Consider the following 20,228-nt stretch of genomic DNA (forward strand, 5'->3'; position numbering starts at 1 on the left):
CGTGCACGATATCTAGATGCACCTCCTCATCATAGCTGCAACATTTATATTATATGATGTAGATTATGACAGACATGTTTTAACTTTTATCAATCACCATTGTACCTGGGATACAGTGTTTACATTGGTCGTATGGATCCCATACGACCTTTGAGCGCAGTTCCAACAACTGTATTCCTTTAAGATATAATGCGCCTTGGGCACAGAAATTCGGGCTTTCCAATTTTCTTCTGATCAACCACTTATTGGGGCTCATTTTAAAGCTCTTGGGGAAAGAACAAATTTCATTGTCTTAGTTTTTCAGAAGTCAAAATTTTATTTTTCCCATAGAGTTAATACAGGGATGGCTGCCATTTTGTATTTCAAATATTGGGAAATTTTAGGTAATTTGTTCCTTTAAAATCAAATTTTGCACGGTGAGCTCCGATTTTTATTCTTGCTTTGGTAAGAGAATGGTCGAAAGTATCATTGAAGAAAGTTTGAGTAAAAGTTGGTTAATTTCATGATCATTATTTTGTACATATTATTTCATGACAGTAAATGAAGAGATATTCATGTTGAATAGATGAATAGGTGTTGCCCAGATTTCATTTTCAGGAACTTTTCACAGAACAGTATACATCAATTTTAAGTATTTTCCATATGCCGATAATTTGGTTGAAAACGTGTCAAGATGTTGCTACATATTTGTCTTGGGGCTTGCTCAGCCAGACAGTTGACAGCATATCAGTGTCAGCAATGGACCAGAAGCTGTGTAGCAAACTAGAGCCTATCCACTGATATTATTTACTGCTGATAGTCTGATATGTAGATATTAAACTTGGCTGGTTAGGGTAACGGACTAACTATCGGAGGATGGTGAGTTCGAAACCCAGTTCAAATCCCAGTAGATCCAGAGTAGCGGATTCACTGTCGGAGGACGGTGAATTTGAGACTCCAGCTCAGTGTTGTGCCCTTGAGCACAGGGACTGTGCCCTGAGCAAGGCACTTTACTCCTCTGTGCTCCATTGGGGTTGTGGGTTATGGGTATTTTGAAGTACTCGACCTCCATGAAAAGAGGTGTTTCACATATGGAGTTGTCGAGTTTAAATATAAATTTTAAAAAAGTTTCTCTTTGACACTACATTGCATTCAATTGTTTCAATGTGTCCATTAAGTTTCTTTTTCTTTTTCTCCTTTGAAAACCACTACAAAGCTGAATCTTGGAAACTACATGGGACTTGTAAATGCAGTACTTTGGTTGTCCATTACTAACTGTGTATTCCACAATAACAAACAATACAACTCACTTCATTGTTTCCGGCAGAAGCAGCAAGTGATTTCTGATAGACGCACATCCACAGACCAAACAGTGCCATCACTAGGCCATGGCCGCCATCACCAAACATGACAGAGAACAGGAATGGGAAGGTGATGATAGTGTAGGGTGCTGAAAGTTGGCAAGGAAATAAAATGAATTACAATTAAATCAACAAGCATAGGATATGACTCAATTAGAAAATCAAACCTATTTCTTTCAAAGTATTTCCACGTCAGCAATGAGAAAGATTCTTTCATGACAAAGTTGCAAAATCTAAGATGTACACATTTAAAATGTGTTGCATACCTTTCCTTGCTGGAACCATATTTTGAAGTTGCAACATGACTTTGATACAAATAAAATCCATCTATTTAAAGATACTTATTTCAGAACTTGGAAACAGATTTGTAATGCACGATAATTTCAGGCGAACTACCTTCTAGTTACATTTTTTCTTGTATTTGACGATACTTTGGAAAATTACAGAACGATCATTGTATTGGAGATGTAAAAAATAGTGTCAATAAATCTGTCCTCCAATTCTACAGAAATATTAAGTACTAGTACACACATGACATTGCATTCTTACAGAATGATTACCAAGAAAATTCCATTGCAAGTCCAAATTAATCTTATACCCCAGCAATATGAAATGATCCACCTCATAATGATCTTTGCACCTACTTTAAAAGTGATGTGATACACAGTTTCAAAGAAGAGTTTTTGACCAAAAATTGCCAAAAAATACAAATATGCAAATTCCATCATGATTTCAATTTATCCTGTTTTGGTCATCCTTAGGTACCTGTAAACCAAATTTTAAAGCAATACCACCATTGGCTTTGGATAATTTTTTGACTAAAATGGTGTAGGGTGCTGAAAGTTGGCAAGGGCGCGTAACTTTAATAATCAGTCATATTTTTCAGCATGCCCAACTTTAACATATCAAGCATACATACATCAGAGATATCTGTATGTTCAATATTTTTCAGCGTGCTCTTCAAGCTCATTACTTTAATATATCAGACATTTTTTAGCATGCCCTTCAGGTGCACGACTTTAATATACAAGGCATATTATTCAAAGATATCAGGATGTTTCATATTTTTCGGCGCACCCTTCAGGCGCAATACTTTAATAAATCAGAGATATCTTGATGTTTGCTAAGTGAAAGTGTAACATTATGAAATCTGCATTTCATGTGAAAAGGATGACAAATTCCTGATACTCTTCTGTTCTCTCTATGAGAATTCAGTATGAGAAAGCAACATGAACAAATATTTCACAATATATATTTGATACAGTGACTTATTTTCGAAATAGAAAAATGACAAGATATCCTTCCTTCTCATTGATGCAATTATTTTCCTTTGTGTCACAGGTTTTCTGTAGAAAGATGCTTTTTTATGAACAAAATAACAGTTAAAAGGGCAGTTTTTGTCATTATTAGCTGTGCTTTTATGGTTTCAATGTTACAAGAAAAGGTCCTCTCAGACTCTGTACACATCAGATTTGGCTAAAAAAGCTCTCTATGGCTCCTCAGGAGATTTATTGGATAGTTGGCAAGTCTTAACACCCATCAAAATTTTTGATTCACTGCTTTTTCATCTTTGATATTAATGATTGACATCCATTTCTGTACAACAGTTCAGGACATCTGGTTAAGCATAGAAAGTGTGAAATACATTCACAGCTCATTCAAAATACAGCTCATTCAAAATATACTGTATTCAAACTTTAAGATTGACACTTTGAAATTCCTATCTTACAACTGACATGTCAATAATTTCATTAAAACATAGAATGACTATTTAAAATATAAATATATGTAAAATGTAAAATATAATAATAATATATAATATAATATAATATATATATATATATATATATATATATATATATATATATATAATTATGTCCACCTTTTGTTTTACCTATGTCGCGCGGGGGGGAGGGGGGTCACCCTGTTTTTGAAAGTTGGAATAGGGGGTCACCCTGTTTTCAAAATTTGGAATAGGGGGGTCAGCCACTTTTGACGTCGGCAAAAAATAATCCACCCCCCCAGGCCGAAGAAACTGACCAGTCCCTTATAAAATATGAGTCCTTTTCCTCTTTTTGCTTACTGCATTGTCAATGCAGAGGTACATTTTACGGTGGAAAGATTTACTGATTTTGGCCCAAGTTTTAGCATAAAGAAACCTTTACCAATTTCCAAACACTTCCATGAAGTCATTTGGCTGTGCCTTGGCAGCAAATGAACCAGGTATGTCCAAAACTCCATGTGAGGTACAATGTGGCTGTTGCAAACATTCCTCATACCAAAGCTGGTCACATTTGGTGCAATAATTTTGAGTAGTGGAGCACTACAAATTTGGTCAACAGATAGACAGACTGACATTTAGACTGACAGAGAGATGACATTGGTGCACTAATGGATTGGATTACAAAATAATTTTATGTGCATATGTAAGCCATAGTGTATTGTCCTTGTATAACATTTAGACATGCTTCGGCAAGTCAGAGAAAGAGCTCCAGGCAGACAGATGGACAGAACCTAATTCATGAGTCTCATTCGGGACTTCATCCTGTGGAGACTATTAAATAATGAATTTTTTCCCCTCTAGTATTTTCTCTGCCAGTTTGAAGAAAAACTATTCATGCATGAGTACTAAAACAGCACGTATATACTTTTACAAAATGTTCTATGTATGACACAGTACTTACCTGGGTTCACTTCTCTGTAATTCGCAACACCATAGGCATTTACAATAGCCTGGTAAGCCTTTGTAAACTGATTGGTGCGGTTGTAAGTTGGATGGCTGTGATCTGTCTCCACAATATGTAAAATAGATGGCACAGTCGATTCACTTCTTTCCTACAGAAAAAATACCACAAATGATACGGTGTTGCTCACATTTGATCAGAATTGGTACATACTAGTATTGGTACCAAAGATCAATGATGAATGTTTTTTCTGTCTGTTCAGTGCAGCAAAATTCTGCTTTGATGTTATGAAGATGATTTCTACACAGTACAACAAGAAAAATACGAATGACAAATAGAAAATAAGGTCTGCAACATCGGTACTGTAGGTCAACTTTAGGAACAGGCTTAGCAGAGGAATGTTTCAACACAGTCCTTCATGGTTTCAGCAGATCTGCCAATATGTATCAGTTCATGAACGATGACAGGAAATGGTCAGTGGAGTATCCTGTTTCAGTCACTGCCACCACTCCCAGACATAATAGGTACACTGCATACAAATAGGTTAGAGATTACAGAATCTCCAACTCAGATGAGTGAGCTGTTTCAGTTAATGCCACCACTCCTGCACATTTGCAGGATTTCCCCTTTTTCTTACCTTATTTGCATATTTTTGACACTTACATGTTCATTTGAACAACGTCACATCTCAACCCCTGGGTCTACCTGTACACCAAATACTGTAATTGTAGGTGCCCGGTTTGGGAGCTTTTGCGTGTGACGGACATACTGGTACATCCGCACATACATACATACATTCATACATACATATTTACATACATAAATACAGACATACAGATGCCATCAACTCACCATACAAGCTCTTTTTTGATATTTATATACATACCAAATATGAGCTAAAAATCAGCCAGAGAAGGCTTGGCAAAAAGAAAAGGTGGGAGAGTGGGGACAAAAATAGTGTACAAAGGATCAGGTAAAAAAAAATTAATGCTACCAAATCAATCTTCTACAGGTACACGACCACCCCCCCCCCCCCCATATCAAATTTTCCACCCCTTGGTATTGACTGTGTTTACATGAAGAGCTACAATGGCCAGATGGCAGGATATGTAAAGTAGTTGAGCTATTTACAACCTTGGGGATTCTTTAAATGCTATCAGTGCTATCATTCCAATGTAAACAGCACTTAAATTAGTTACAGATAGTGAAATGGCAAAGATTGCCCCCAAAATACAAAATTGTAGATTTAATCATAATTTCAATATATATCGCATTTTAGTTCATCTGTAGGAACCTGCATATCAAATTTCAAAGCTATCAGACCAGTAATTTTTGAGAAACACATTTTTTGACCAAAAATGGAAAAACTTGCCCCAAAATTACAAAATTGCAGATTTCATCATTTTTTCAATAAATATCATTTAGATCATCTGTAGGAACCTGTATACCGAATTTCAAAGCTATCAGATAAGTAGTTTTGTAAATACACATTTTTTGACCAAAAATGGCAAAAATTGCCCCAAAATACAAAATTACAGATTTTATCACAAATTCTATATATATTTTACTTAGTTCATCTGTAGAAACATGTATGCCGAATTTCAAAGCGATTAGACCAGTACTTATTGAGTAACACCTTTTTGACTAAAAATGGCAAAAATTTCCCCAAAAATACCAAATTGCAGATTTCATCATAGTTTCATCAAATATCATTTAGTTCATCTGTAGGAACCTGTATACCAAATTTCAAAGCTATCGTATATGTACTTTTAGAAATACACATTTTTTGACCAAAAATGGCAAAAATACCGCAATTATACGGCGTCGCTCAAATTTGATCAGAATTGGTACATACCAAAGATCAACAATAAGTGTTTTTCTATATGTTCAGTGCAGGCAAATTATACGTTGATGTTGTGACAATTTCTGCACAGTACAACCAGAAAAACAATAAGAAATATTTAAACCAGAAAATTAAGAATGACAAAAGTAAATATAGCTGCAAAGCAGCAATCAGCGGGTTTCGAGACATCTCAGTCAACAGGGGCAATAGAGAAATACATATGCAAAAAGATGGGAGGCTATGGTAGTATTTGTGAAATCGAGGTCAAAAGTAGTCGAGGTGATGTGACATTTTGTTGAAAGAATTCAATATCATAGTACTCCCTGTGTACCAAAATTCGGTTTTTTAGCCCTATTGGTGAGCCTAGAACTAGATATGCGCATAATTAATGAGGTCTGGTCACGTGACATATTGACAATAGATTTCTATCCTATACTACTATCTGTGTACCAAAATTCGGATCTCTAGCCCTATTGGTTAGCCTAGAATTAGATATGTGCATAATTAATGAGGTCTTGTCATGTGACATATTGACATTAGATTTCTATCCCATAGTACACCCTGTGTACCAAAATTCGGTTTTCTAGCCCTATTGGTAAGCCTAGAATTAGATATGTACATAATTAATGAGGTCTGGTCACGTGACATATTGACAATAGATTTCTATCCCATAGTAGTCCCTGTGTACCAAAATTCAGATCTCTAGCCCTATTGCGTAGCCTTGAATTAGATATGTGCATAATTAATGAGGTCTGGTCACGTGACATATTTGCAATAGATTTCTATCCCATAATAGTCCCTGTGTACCAAAATTCAGATCTCTAGCCCTATTGCGTAGCCTTGAATTAGATATGTGCATAATTAATGAGGTCTGGTCACGTGACATATTTGCAATAGATTTCTATCCCATAGTAGTCCATGTGTACCAAAATTCGGATCTCTAGCCCTATTGGTTAGCCAAGAATTAGATATGCACATAATTAATGAGGTCAAGGTCACGTGACCTGACCCAAAATATTTCGTTGAACATTAACAGCCAATGATTGTCTACGTCGAAAAAGAACCAGACTCCTAGCTCTATTGGCTAGCCTGTAATGGGCATTTGTAAATCTATAGGGGAGGTCAAAGGTCACTGAAAAATGTGAAAAATAATACTTTAAAAATCTTCCTTTCAAAATCGGCAGGGCCTATGACCTTGAAATTTGGCATGAAGGAGCCTAGCCCTATGGTCTACAAAAATGTCTGACAGAATTTTGATTGGTTTATTTTTATGCAAATTAAGCCAAGTTGAAAGTTTAATTTCAATATGGCTGCCAGGTCACGTGACCCATTGTTATGGTCATGTGATCAAAAAATTACTTGTGAGGAATTTTACCTATGTGCCAAATTTGAAGTCTCTAGGTGCAACAGTGTTCGCGTGGCTGTTGCATTTAGAGGACGGAAGAAGAAGAAGAAGAAAAAGAATAATAATAATAACAATAATAATAATAATAATAATAATAATAATAATAAAACATAGGGCCAAAGTCCCTGAAGCTACTGTAGACATGGATACAAAATTAAGTATTTCCTGACTGTATGAAATTATCTCACTAAGGTCATCCTAGGGACATGTAAACCAAATATTAAAGCTGTCTGACTAGCGGTTTTGAAAAAACAAGTCATTGACAATGACATAGTCCCCACTTGTAAGAGGAGTATTAGTCTTGATGGGGCAGGGAAATGTGGTCATTAAGAAGTATCACTGGAGTGTAATGTTCAGATCTATGGACACATAGGTCTATGTCGTTGCTCCCAATTTGAAACAAGAGGCATGTCTAAGTTATGGTTCTAAATCGGGAAAAAAGATCAGACCTCTAGCTGTATTGGCCAGCCAATAAATACATATCTGCATAATAAATGAGGTACAAGATGTGACATCTTAAGGTCTAATATCCTATCAAAATTGAACCGTATAGAACTTGTGGTTACTGAGTTATGCATATATATGTATAACCAAGGTCAAAGGTCATCAAGGTAACGTGACATTTTGAAAAAAAAAATTGCATTGCTAATTAATCCCTATATGCCAAAATTCAGACCTCCAGCTCTATTGGCTTGCCCTGAATTAGATATGGGCATAATTAACGAGGTAAAGCATGTGTTATCATAAGGTCTCCAATCCTACTAAATATAAAGGACATAGCACTTGTGGTTACTTATTTATTGACATAATCGTGTATTTTAGGTAAAAGGTTATTGAGGTCACACGACATTTTGTCAAAAAATTTCTATCCTATAGTCTATCCCTATATACCAAATATCATACATCTAGCTCTACTGGCTCGCTCAAAATTAGATATGCACATAATTAATGAGGTACAATATGTGGCGTCATAAGGTGTGCATTCATACAAAATATGAAGGGTGTAGCACTTGTGGTTCCTGAGTTATGGACAAACATGTAAATTTGAGGGCAAAGGTCACCAAGGTCACGTGACATTTTGTCAAAAAAATTGTCTTGATAAGTTATCCCCATATACCAAAAATCAGACCCCTTGCTCTATTGGCTCGCTCAAAATTAGATATGTGCATAATTAATGAGTTACAATATGTAGCGTCATAAGGTGTCCTATCATACCAAATATGAAGGGTGTAGCACTTGTGGTTACTGAGTTATGGACAAATATGTAAATTTGAGGGCGAAGGTCACCGAGGTCACGTGACATTTTGTCAAAAAAATTGTATTGCTAAGTTATCCCTATATACCAAAATTCAGACGTCTAGCTCAATTGGCTCGCACAAAATTAGATATGTGCATAATTAATGAGGTACAATATGTGGCGTCATAAGGTGTCCCATCATACCAAATTTGAAGGGTGTAGCACTTGTGGTTACTGAGTTATGGACAAATATGTATATTTGAGGTCAAAGGTCACCGAGGTCACATGACATTTTGTCAAAAAATTGTATTGCTAAGTTATCCCTATATACCAAAAATCAGACCTCTAGCTCTATTGGCTCGCTCAAAATTAGATATGTGCATAATTAATGAGGAACAATATGTGGCGTCATAAGGTGTCCCATCATACCAAATTTGAAGGGTGTAGCACTTGTGGTTACTGAGTTATGGACAAATATGTATATTTGAGGTCAAAGGTCACCAAGGTCACGTGACATTTTGTCAAAAAAATTGTATTGCTAAGTTATCCCTATATACCAAAATTCAGACCTCTAGCTCTATTGGCTCGCTCAAAATTAGATATGTGCATAATTAATGAGGTGCAATATGTGGCGTCATAAGGTGTCCCATCATACCAAATTTGAAGGGTGTAGCACTTGTGGTTACAGAGTTATGGACAAATATGTATATTTGAGGTCAAAGGTCACCAAGGTCACGTGACATTTTGTCAAAAAAATTGTATTGCTAAGTTATCCATATATACCAAAAATCAGACCTCTAGCTTTATTGGCTCGCTCAAAATTAGATATGTGCATAATTAATGAGGTACAATATGTGGCGTCATAGGGTGTCCCATCAAACCATATATGCAAGGTTTAGCACTTGTGGTTACGGAGTTATGGACAAATATGTATATTCGAGGTCAAAGGTCATCAAGGTCACTTGACATTTTGACAAAGTGTCTGAGATATCTGCGTGAACGGATGGACTCACGGATGGACTCACGGACGGACATGACCCAATCTATTTAGCCCTCGGACTTTATCTGTGGGGACTAAAAACTGTGTCACTGCATCCTTTTTGCAATATGAATAAGATGAGAAACTAAATGTTTATTTTTCTTGGCCTTATACATGGGAGTCTATGGACTGCCTTATACATGGGAGTCTATGGACTGCCTTATACGTGGGAGTCTATGGACTGCCTTATACATGGGAGTCTATGGAGGTGAAAACTAAAAAGTCCTCTAACACGGCCAAATTTGATTGCATTGTGAAACAAATCAACATGCATCTGTATGAGGTTGGGTACTATCCTTGTACCAAGTTTGAACGAAATCGCTCCAGGCGTCTCTGAGATATCTGCGTGAACGGACGCACGCACGCACGCACGCACACACGGACGCACGCACGCACGGACATGACCAAACCTATAAGTCCCCCCAGACGGTGTCCGTGGGGACTAACAAGCGACTCAACAGTTGACAGAGCTCTGCTGTGTTATGTAGAGAATAACCTTTTGTGACACATGTATTGATGAAGAAGGTGGATATCTTTGATAGCTCATTTCAGCATGGCCTGACCAAAAATGGAAAAAAATTCTGTAAAAATACAGATCTGCATATTTCATCAGCCTATATTAGTCTATAACAGCAAATAAACGAGAGTCAATTACATTCTAATTAAAGTAAACAAGACTTGCTTAAATCAAGATTTACATCATAAAAAAACAGCATATCTGTCAGGTTATAAAGAATCTTAAGCTGCTTATCTTTTAATATCAGTATTTTCATCCTATTAACCAAGCACATTTTAACTTTCAAATTAACATTGTAAGTAAGTTCTGTTGAATAAGTTGAGACTGTACATACTCAGAGAAAGCACACTGAAGAGACAAATGTTTGAAACTTAAGAAGTTCAAGGTCATCAAAAGCATTATAAGGAATCATGTTACACTTTCATTGCACTGTTTACACAGATTGCATAATTGCTATAAATAGCACGAGGAATCTTACAGCCCAGCTTTACCATAAAAACCCTATCACTTTGATCACTCTTTTAATTGACCACTCTATTTTTTTCCTCAAAAAGTAATCTTACTTTATCCTTACCAAGTCAACCATAAATTGAAATTAGAACTTTCTCTATCTCTATTTATTTGACCATCCTATCATGACAAACTATTATGAGCAATTTCTTTTAGATAACATAAATGGTGGTTCAGAATATATCAAAGTTGGGATTCAGGAAAGTTGCCTTTACATGTTTTAATCCTCAATTCACTATGAACTACCAAAAAAAGTTGAACTTTCTGATAATTCCACACTAAAATTATTTTGGCTTTGATGATTTCCTAATTAATCCCATTATTTAAAATCATATTAATTATTGTTTCCTGGGTGGATTTATAGGGTTTATACAGTACAAGAATTACATACAATGTAAGTCAAACTTTGACCAAAAATGACAAAAAAATTCCATAAAAATACACATTTGCATATTTCATCACAATTTGAACAAATCTAAGTTGGGTTATCCCTAGGGACCTGTATACCAAATAACAAAGCTGTCTGACCAGCGGTTATGAATAGGAAGATTTTTTACCAAAAACACCTTTTTTGGCATTAATTTGCCTATTTTCAACAATATCAAAAAATTTAAAAAAGTAATTTCTCAAAATCATATTTTTCATCTACACAACAAATATCAAATCAGTAAGTACTGCGGTTCTCAAGATATTTGAGTGGACGGACGCCTCACAAACGGACATACATACATACATACATACATACATACATACATACATACATACATACATACATACATACATACATACAGACTGACGCCGGACGCCGGACGGATACCCATCCCAATAGCTTCTATAGACTATAGTCTATAGTAGCTAAAAACGGAACGATTACTAGAGGGTTTCGGACCCGTGGTCTCGAAACCCTAAATAAGGTCTGAAACTTTAGGTACTGAAGGTCAACTTTAGCAACATGCATAGCAGAGAATCTTTCTACCATGGATGTACAAAAATAGATATCCGTGGTTTAACGTAGCTTGCGGGTAACGCGAATATTCGTACTGCGCATCGTATCTGCGCACGCGTACGAACGTTCTTTCTGCAAGCGTTCTTTCCGGAAGTGGTCTTTTTGTTGCGATATAGCATAATTACTTTGAGGTGCGACTTTCAAATTTGGTTTGTCAAAAGAGTTCACACCAAGATAGCAAACTTTGTGTAACAGGCCCGTTTTAAGTGTGACAAATGTGGGATTATTTGCAGTATTTGAGTGAACTAAACTTTATTTCATACCTATTAAAACAAGTTTTGAATATCATATTAAACAGGGATCTGTCGCTAGAGGGCGCTTCAGTGTAGCATTTTTTGTATTAAAAAAGCCCATATCTTAAAAAATTGTGCGGTGACCCCCATTTTTTTCGTTTGATTCGCAATCCATATATTGTTGGGCTTAATTTACGAGAGTTTAAAGAAAAGGTAGATTTCAGATCATGACATTTGTAATGAAAATATCAAAATTTGGCCAAACTTTGCTCTTTTGATAAAAGCACTATTCATGGAAACGTTGCTATATTTTCTGATATTTTCAAAAGCAGATCACAAAACTAATACAATACAATACGGGGACATGTGTTGTATAAAATCTGTTAAATTGTTTTTACTATATTTCAGTTTTATTATTTAATAACACTAGATAATCGAATAATACAACATTTTAACCAATTTCAGCTAAATGTTTTCGGGGGACAACATAAAGGGCGCCATATCTCCAAAATTTGCATGGGGACCCCATCTTTTTTTCTCATTTTTTAACATTTCATCTCACCCTAGACATCTCCTGAAAGTTTCAGAAAAATCCTGATTAACGTCACTGTTACCCGCATTCCACCTTAAGCAGATCTGTTAATGTGTCACAGTTCATAAACAATGACAGGAAATGACGAATTAGCTGTTTCAGTTACTGCTACCACTCCCAAACATAATAGGTACCCTGCATACAAATAGGTTAAAGGTCAAAATCCTCTTATTCAGATGTGTGGGCTGATTCAGTTCACTGCCACCACTCCTGCACACTTGCAGTATTTCCCTTTTTCTTACCTCATTTGCACATTTTTGACACTGATGTGTTCATTTGAACAAATTCATATCTCAACCCCTACATCTACCTGTACTCCAAATACTGAGACGGTAGCTTTGGCAGTATAGGAGCCTTTGTGTGTGACGGACATACATCCGCACATACCCACAAATATACAGACATACAGACGCCACTCAGACTCATAATATAAGCTCTTTTTGTTATTTATATATAAAACCAAATGTGAGCTAAAAATTGCCCCAAAAATGCAAAATTACAGATTTCATCAGAAATTCAATATATATTACTTAGTTCATCTATAGCAACCTGTATATTAAATTTCAAAGCTACAAGACCAGTACTTTTTGAGAAATACATTTTTTGACCAAAAATGGCAAAAATTGCCCTAAAAATACAAATTTGCATATTTCTGCATAATTTGAACAAATCTGAAATAGATCATCCCTAGGGACCTATGTACCAAATATCAAAGCTATCTGACTGGTAGTTTTGAAGAAGATTTTCAAAGATTGTTTTACCAAAAACGACAATTACCTTAAAACTACAAATATGCAAATTTCACCACGATTTGAACAAATCTAACTGAAAGCACCCTAAGTAAACTGCATATCAAATTTCAAAGCAATCGGACAAGCGGTTTCAGTGAAGAAGATTTTTTTTACCAAAAACAGCAAAATTGCCCCAAAAATACAAATATGCAAATTTCACCACAATTTGAACAAACTTACGTGAGGTCACCCAAAGTGAACTGCATATAAAATTTCAAAGCAATCAGACCTTGCGGTTTCAGAGGAGAAGGCAATTGTTGATGGGCGACGACGACCATGGAGTAAAATCAACCTATTTGATAAGCCCCGTGACGCTGACAGCGGAGCACGTACATATCCAACTATTGTCATCCCTGGGCATCTGTACACCAAATATAAAAGCTGTCTGTCCAGTAGTTTTAAAGAAAAAAAGATTTTCTAGTGATTTTTGACCAAAAATGACAAAAATTGCCCAAAAACGGTAATTTTGCCAATTTTTTTCGTAATTTCAATGTAGTAGAAGGGTATCACCCTTGCAAATATCCAACCAAAATTTGAGAGTAATTGGGCTGGCAGTTTCAGAGAAAAATTATTTTTACTTAAAATGAGAAAGACATGAAAAAAATTCAGCAAAAATACAAAATTCAAAATATCCTCACGATATACATACAACTGTATAAGGTGAACCTGAGGTACTTGCACACTAAGCACACAAAGCACATAAAAGCAATCAAAACAGCAGTTCTTGAGTTATTAATTTTTGACCATTTTTACATTTTTAAAGCTCAATGCATAATTTTAGCAATGCAAAACTTTTCTTGAATAATATGCCATCTAAAGTCCAGGATGCATCCACACACCAAATACCAAGCTAAAAAGTGCAGCGGTTTGCGAGTTTTTAATGTTGACGGTCATACTTTACGTACGTACGTACATACATACATACATGCACATATACATACATACATACATACATGCAGACAGATGCCACCGACTTCAGCTTATACGACAACCTCACATTGGTATACCAAATGTGAGCTAATAAAAACCATAAGCAACTTAACCATTATTTCGACAATTAAACATGTAAAACTCTTATATAAAAGTTCTATTTTTGACAAAAGTTTGCATCTTCAGCATATCAACCAATACTAGGTATTCTGCTACACTGTATCTCCATTATATCAATCAATACCAGGTATTCTGCTATGCTATGTCTCCATTATATCAATCAATACCAGGTATTCTGCTATGCTATGTCTCCATTATATCAATCAATACCAGGTATTCTGCTATGCTATGTCTCCATTATATCAATCAATACCAGGTATTCTGCTATGCTATGTCTCCATTATATCAATCAATACCAGGTATTCTGCTATGCTATGTCTCCATTATATCAATCAATACCAGGTATTCTGCTATGCTATGTCTCCATTATATCAATCAATACCAGGTATTCTGCTATACTAGCAATACATGAATTATACTTAGACACTGTAAAATCTTGTATTGATTCGGGTTCAACAAGAGCAACAGCCTGTAAATTGATTCTTGGATAAATGATGCTTTTCAAGAACACCAATCAGGATGACCATACATTTTTAACTAATGACATTATTATGGAAAAGCATATGATTTTCATTTATGTTTGGCACCAGCTTCTCTACATTGCTTGTTTTTGAATGCACATCAGTGTTATCAAAGCACATGTTAACAAATTTATTTGGTCCTTTTTCTGTTAACTTGCTGAAAACTTTCCACATGTAGTTCTATTGAAAATACCATAATCTATTCCCTGTTCCATTGGCTTCAGTAAGTCATCATCTAAATAATTAATAATCTGGATACATATTGTTTTTGAAATATTGAATTATACATATTGAGATTATTTGTCTAGAATATGAATCTGTTCTAGTTTTAGAGATGTCACGTAAGGAAACTACTGTATGTTCAACAATCTGTGTCTTGCCAAAAAGATGAATTACTCAAAATTGTTATCTGAGCCACAAAGTACTGACCGTTCCAAGACTGAGGGCTTGTTGTATTTGATCCAGATCAACTACTGGACACCAACACTCTGCTATCAGACAATTCCTCGTCACGTCAAGGTCAAACAAATTGAGGGTATGGTAGATTGCTTTGATCTTACACACTTTGATGAACCAGGTTTTTATATTCTTGGCTGCAAGTTGCAGTGCTCGGTAACGATGGTCCTCAGTTTGATTCAATACCTATCAACAAAAGAAATAAAGAACATCATATGGACAATGACCTTCAAATGTATCTTAAAATTTTCTTGAAGACATTAATATTTTTTCACTGAGACATTCTCCACCCGAAAGAAAATTTACACTCAAAGAAGACCTCTACTAGAACTTGTATTTCAACAAAATTTAATTTGAATATTAGCCTTTGCTGAGAATACCTCTCTTTGATTGATTACACAATCACAAATTATATATTGGTTCTTTGAATTAAATTGATAGTCAGATGTAATTTCACATACACTTTGTAAATCTTGAAGTCTTGTGTTTACTCCTTCGATCATTTCTTGACATTCTGTTTGGGATTCTGGACTTGGGTAGATATTAGCATGGAACCTACAAGGCAACAAATGTATTATTGCTTTATCACCGCTTATGATGCTACAATGGTAGTCCATTTTTATCACTCTGATTTTGGATCCTGGTACTTTTGATAGTCTATGGTCTTCAAATTTCATCATGCATCATTCCACAGCAAGCATACTATGTACATAGAAATCCTACTGATCAATTCTCACTGACAAAACACACAGATATATCATGCCTGGGTCAAAGAATGGAATGGTCTATAAACTACAGAGCTCTCTTAAAAGAAAAAAATTCGTTGAATTTAGGATAAAGTGTGATTTTTTTGCCATTTTGAGAAATCACTTACAGTTTCTTTAATGAAAAGACATTTTGATGGTGTTTTGATGGTATAAAAACCTACCCTTCACAAATACGTTTTACTCTTGTTTTCAGTTGACTTCCTTGAAAAAATATGACAAAGACAGACTTCTTTACATGGTAACCCTGTTAAAAATAATGATTATGAAAAATGTAATTTTGAAAAGAGAATATACCTAACAACATTCTACTATTCAGTTTCTATGAAACAGTACAAGCACCTGGATATCACTTGGCTGCAATGGACATCCAATGGCTACATAGGGCACAATTGACCAGTGCAGTCATTCAGTTATAAAGGGCAAAAATAGATAGCTAACTAGTAGACTTATAGTCCAAGTCTTTAAATTAAAAAAAGAAATAATAAACAGCAGGCTTCTTAGGTATCTAGTTTCACTGCATATGACTGTTTGTACATGTGATCAGCCAAGAGTTCAATTTTGGCTAACTTTATACAGTAGGGTCTACACATTAAGCTTGACACAAAACCCAGTATTGCAAGTTTTATAACAAAGTCAGCAGCTTAGGAACCTGACGAGCACCACCAACCTGTAGAATACATTTTGACAAGCTGTTTACTCAATGCATAATATGCAGACAATGATTATCAGCTCACAGGTACCTAGGCCAATGAGGTGCATGCTATTGTGGTTTACCTATAGATATGAATTTGTCTCCTGTTATGCATCTTGCTGTTTGAACATGAAAGTCTCCACCAAGCACTGCATTGTTGGTAGCATTAGAACACTATTCTTTCTACTCCTTGATCACTCTTAAGTTGTTTGAATTTTGTTAAAATCATGCTATTAGACTTGACCAATTGATTGAATTAAAGGGACATTTTCGCTATCTTTTGACCCTTTTTTCACCAATATTGTTGCAAGCGAACAATTGCTGATGTCGTTCGACTTATTGAAAGATGTCTAAAAAATGGTCGACCATAGAAAACTTCCATCCAATTTAGCCTACACTGTGTAGAAAAACCTGGGGTCAGAGGTTTTAGGTGGGCTACTGTTAACCCCTGACCTGAGGTTTTTCTACACAATGTAGGCAAACTGATGGAAGTTGTCTATGGTTGACCATTTTTTAGACATCTTTCAATAAATCGAACAGCATCAGCAACTGCTCGTTTGCGACAATGTTGGTGTAAAAAGGGTCAAAAGATAGCGATAATGTCCCTTTAAGAAATAAGCCATGGTTATACCGGTATTGCAACATGATGTGCAACTCACATGTGTACAAAGAAAATGGATCGAGACTCCCTCTCTCAAGGAACTCTTTTTCAGAGAAACAAATCTTTCACTCTCTCCTACTTTGTTTACTCAACCATGATATTCTAGATAAATCTGATCTTTGATAAATGATAAAATCACAGAGTTACTGTCATGTCTTGTGGCAAGTACGAGAAGTGTGATGGTGTGTGTCATGAGCTCCTGGTTTGGAAGTTTTTGAACCAATGTTTCAGTTTAACATTTTGACTTGGCTGTCCTCAAGTGGAAAGATTTAGTAATAATGAGCCAGGCCTGACCAAACACCAGAACCACTGCAAATATGTAGAAATTGGACAAGTTGGTGGTCAACTCTGGAAAGTCAACCACCAGAGATTGGGCTGGAATCGATGAACAAGTGGCTGTGAGTGACATGGTTTTATGGTGATTTAAAAAATTCTTGTTGGAAATTTTTATAGAATTTGAAGTGCCTTATGTTATGTTACATTTTAGGTTGATCTACCATTTTACATTGACCTACCTGATCCTTACACAATGGGCCTTTGTACCTTCACAAGTTTTCTTTACAATTTAATGTCAGCCAGTCTATGCTGATTTCACAGAAACCAATAATAATTTTGAAAACAGAAAAGCAATATAAAAATTCTATAAACCCCTTCAAAATGCAAACATAGCCTCTACTTTGCAATTTTGTATGCTCTTCGAACTACTACATAGGAACAGATACATGAAAGGCGTTTAATTTTTCTGTAACTTCAAATATCACCTTACCGTGACAGGATCTTCCAGTGGAGTTTCGATGTCTGCATGTCTTAGAAATGCTTTTCCATGGCAAACTCTCCATAACATCCTTTCAAAACTTGGAAACTTTTTCTGTTCAACAACACCTGCAATGATTCTGTAAAGACATTCAGGTCATGTAAATGTGACCACACTAAAATAAGTCCAATTCTTGAGTAGAAGGGTTCAGATCTGAAATGATCTCTACATAGATTTTATAGAAACACACTGATATTTAATGCTGAATCATTCCTTATTTAAGCAATAACCCCTGCCGCAGGAGGGTATACACGAGATTTTGGTACAGTGCGCGACATATAACACGAGCCGATAGGCGAGTGCTGTATGGAGCAAATTGTACCAAAATCGAGTGTATACCCAACTGCGAAGGGGGTTATTGCTACTATATTATATCAACTTGCGTGTCTTTGTTGTCTTACTTGGGTATTATCATCACTCTAAGCCCCAAATACAGAAAACGAACGTCTGAGAGATCGAACGGACGAAATTCTGCACCCGAGACCGAGCATTTTTATTCGTTGGGATTACGTACAGGCACACAGTATCCTACGATAAATACGCATTACGTTCATAATTACATTGCATTTTATTCGCATGCAACACGAACACTATACTTGTCAAAAAATACCTGCTGCAGTCACACAGAAAATGGGTCAAGAGTTCAAATCAAAAGAAAAAAGTAACAATTTTTTTCGAAAATTTACATAAGAACAATGGTCCTGGCTTTTTTGGCATACTAAAAATAGATTTGTCTCATCCTGTACCGCATACGCATATACGGTCGACCGTCGCAACATTCAGAGGTGGCACAGTGAAGTTTAAGGATCTATTTTTTATGGATAATTTGGATGTTAATTGTACCAGAAAACAAGCAGTTTTGAAATAATCAAGACTTGCGATTACTGCAACTGTGATGAACAGTTGTGCAGAGTGTGTTGCCCGATGTAGGGAGAGCTGGACGCTGACACTGCTCGTTGCATTTGATGTCAAATTCCATCGCAGTCGCCAGGAGTCATCCCATTGTTATTTTGAACTTCTTGGTCTACATCGTTAGGACACCCCAGTCTGTTACAGCCTAAACTTTGGTAAAGAATATCTGACATACTCTTACTGTGAGGAAGTGTCAATTTATTTGTGTATGAACGAATACTATCTTGATAGAATAGGATCTTGATAGGATATATCATTGATATTTATCAAGCAAAGTTCACGGTGCGCTATGTCGCCTAATATTTCTTGTGTGCATCACACCCCGAATGGGCTGCTTCAGAGATGTATTTCATCATGTATCCTAACTTATTAGTCCCCACGGACACCGTACGGGGGGACTTATAGGTTTGGTCGTGTCCGTGCGTGTGTGCGTCCGTGCGTGCGTGCGTGCGTGTGTGCGTCCGTGCCTGCGTCCGTCCGTTCACGCAGATATCTCAGAGATGCAAGGAGCGATTTCATTCAAACTTGGTACAAGAATTACTTCATATGTCATACAGATGCACGTCAATTTGTTTTGTGATACGATCCAATATGGCCGCCAGGCAGCCATGTTATTACGATTTTTTCATGTACAGAGCCATAACTCAGACACGTTTCAACCGATTTTATTCAAAGTTGGTACAAGGACATTGACCAATGTCATAAAAGTGCACGTCAATTTGTTTTGTGATATGATCCAATATGGCCGCCAGGCGGCCATTTTGTAACAATTTTTTCATGTACAGAGCCATAACTCAGACACGTTTCAACCGATTTTATTCAAAGTTAGTACAAGGACATTGACCAATGTCATAGATATGTACGTCAATTTGTTTTGTGATACGATCCAATATGGCCGCCAGGCGGCCATTTTCTAACGATTTTTTCATGTACAGAGCCATAACTAAGACATGTTTCAACCGATTTTATTCAAAGTTGGTACAAGGACATTGACCAATGTCATAGATATGCACGTCAATTTGTTTTGTGATACGATCCAATATGGCCGCCAGGCGGCCATTTTGTAACGATTTTTTCATGTACAGAGCCATAAGTCAGGCATATCTCAACCGATTTTATTCAAAGTTGGTACAAGGACATTGAACAATGTCATAGATAT

The 20,228-nt window shown here is 36.1% G+C and overlaps 1 protein-coding gene across 2 annotated transcripts in view; it reads right to left on the reverse strand.

Moving 5' to 3' along the window:
• Positions 1–20,228, reverse strand: part of LOC139117747 (V-type proton ATPase 116 kDa subunit a 1-like) — a 79,278-nt gene that overhangs the window by 39,686 nt on the left and 19,364 nt on the right. For both annotated transcript variants that reach the window (XR_011548562.1, XM_070681002.1), the window contains exons 7-12: positions 18,110–18,236; positions 16,153–16,235; positions 15,686–15,779; positions 15,198–15,410; positions 4,025–4,175; positions 1,290–1,429 (exon numbers count right to left, since the gene is read on the reverse strand). Coding sequence is in view for 1 of the 2 variants with exons in the window: in XM_070681002.1 (XP_070537103.1) it covers positions 1,290–1,429; positions 4,025–4,175; positions 15,198–15,410; positions 15,686–15,779; positions 16,153–16,235; positions 18,110–18,236 (808 nt within the window). In the remaining variant the exon portion in view is untranslated. The remainder of the gene's footprint in view (positions 1–1,289; positions 1,430–4,024; positions 4,176–15,197; positions 15,411–15,685; positions 15,780–16,152; positions 16,236–18,109; positions 18,237–20,228) is intronic.

The sequence above is a fragment of the Ptychodera flava genome, chromosome 18 (assembly GCF_041260155.1).
Source record: "Ptychodera flava strain L36383 chromosome 18, AS_Pfla_20210202, whole genome shotgun sequence".
Taxonomy (NCBI): domain Eukaryota; kingdom Metazoa; phylum Hemichordata; class Enteropneusta; family Ptychoderidae; genus Ptychodera; species Ptychodera flava.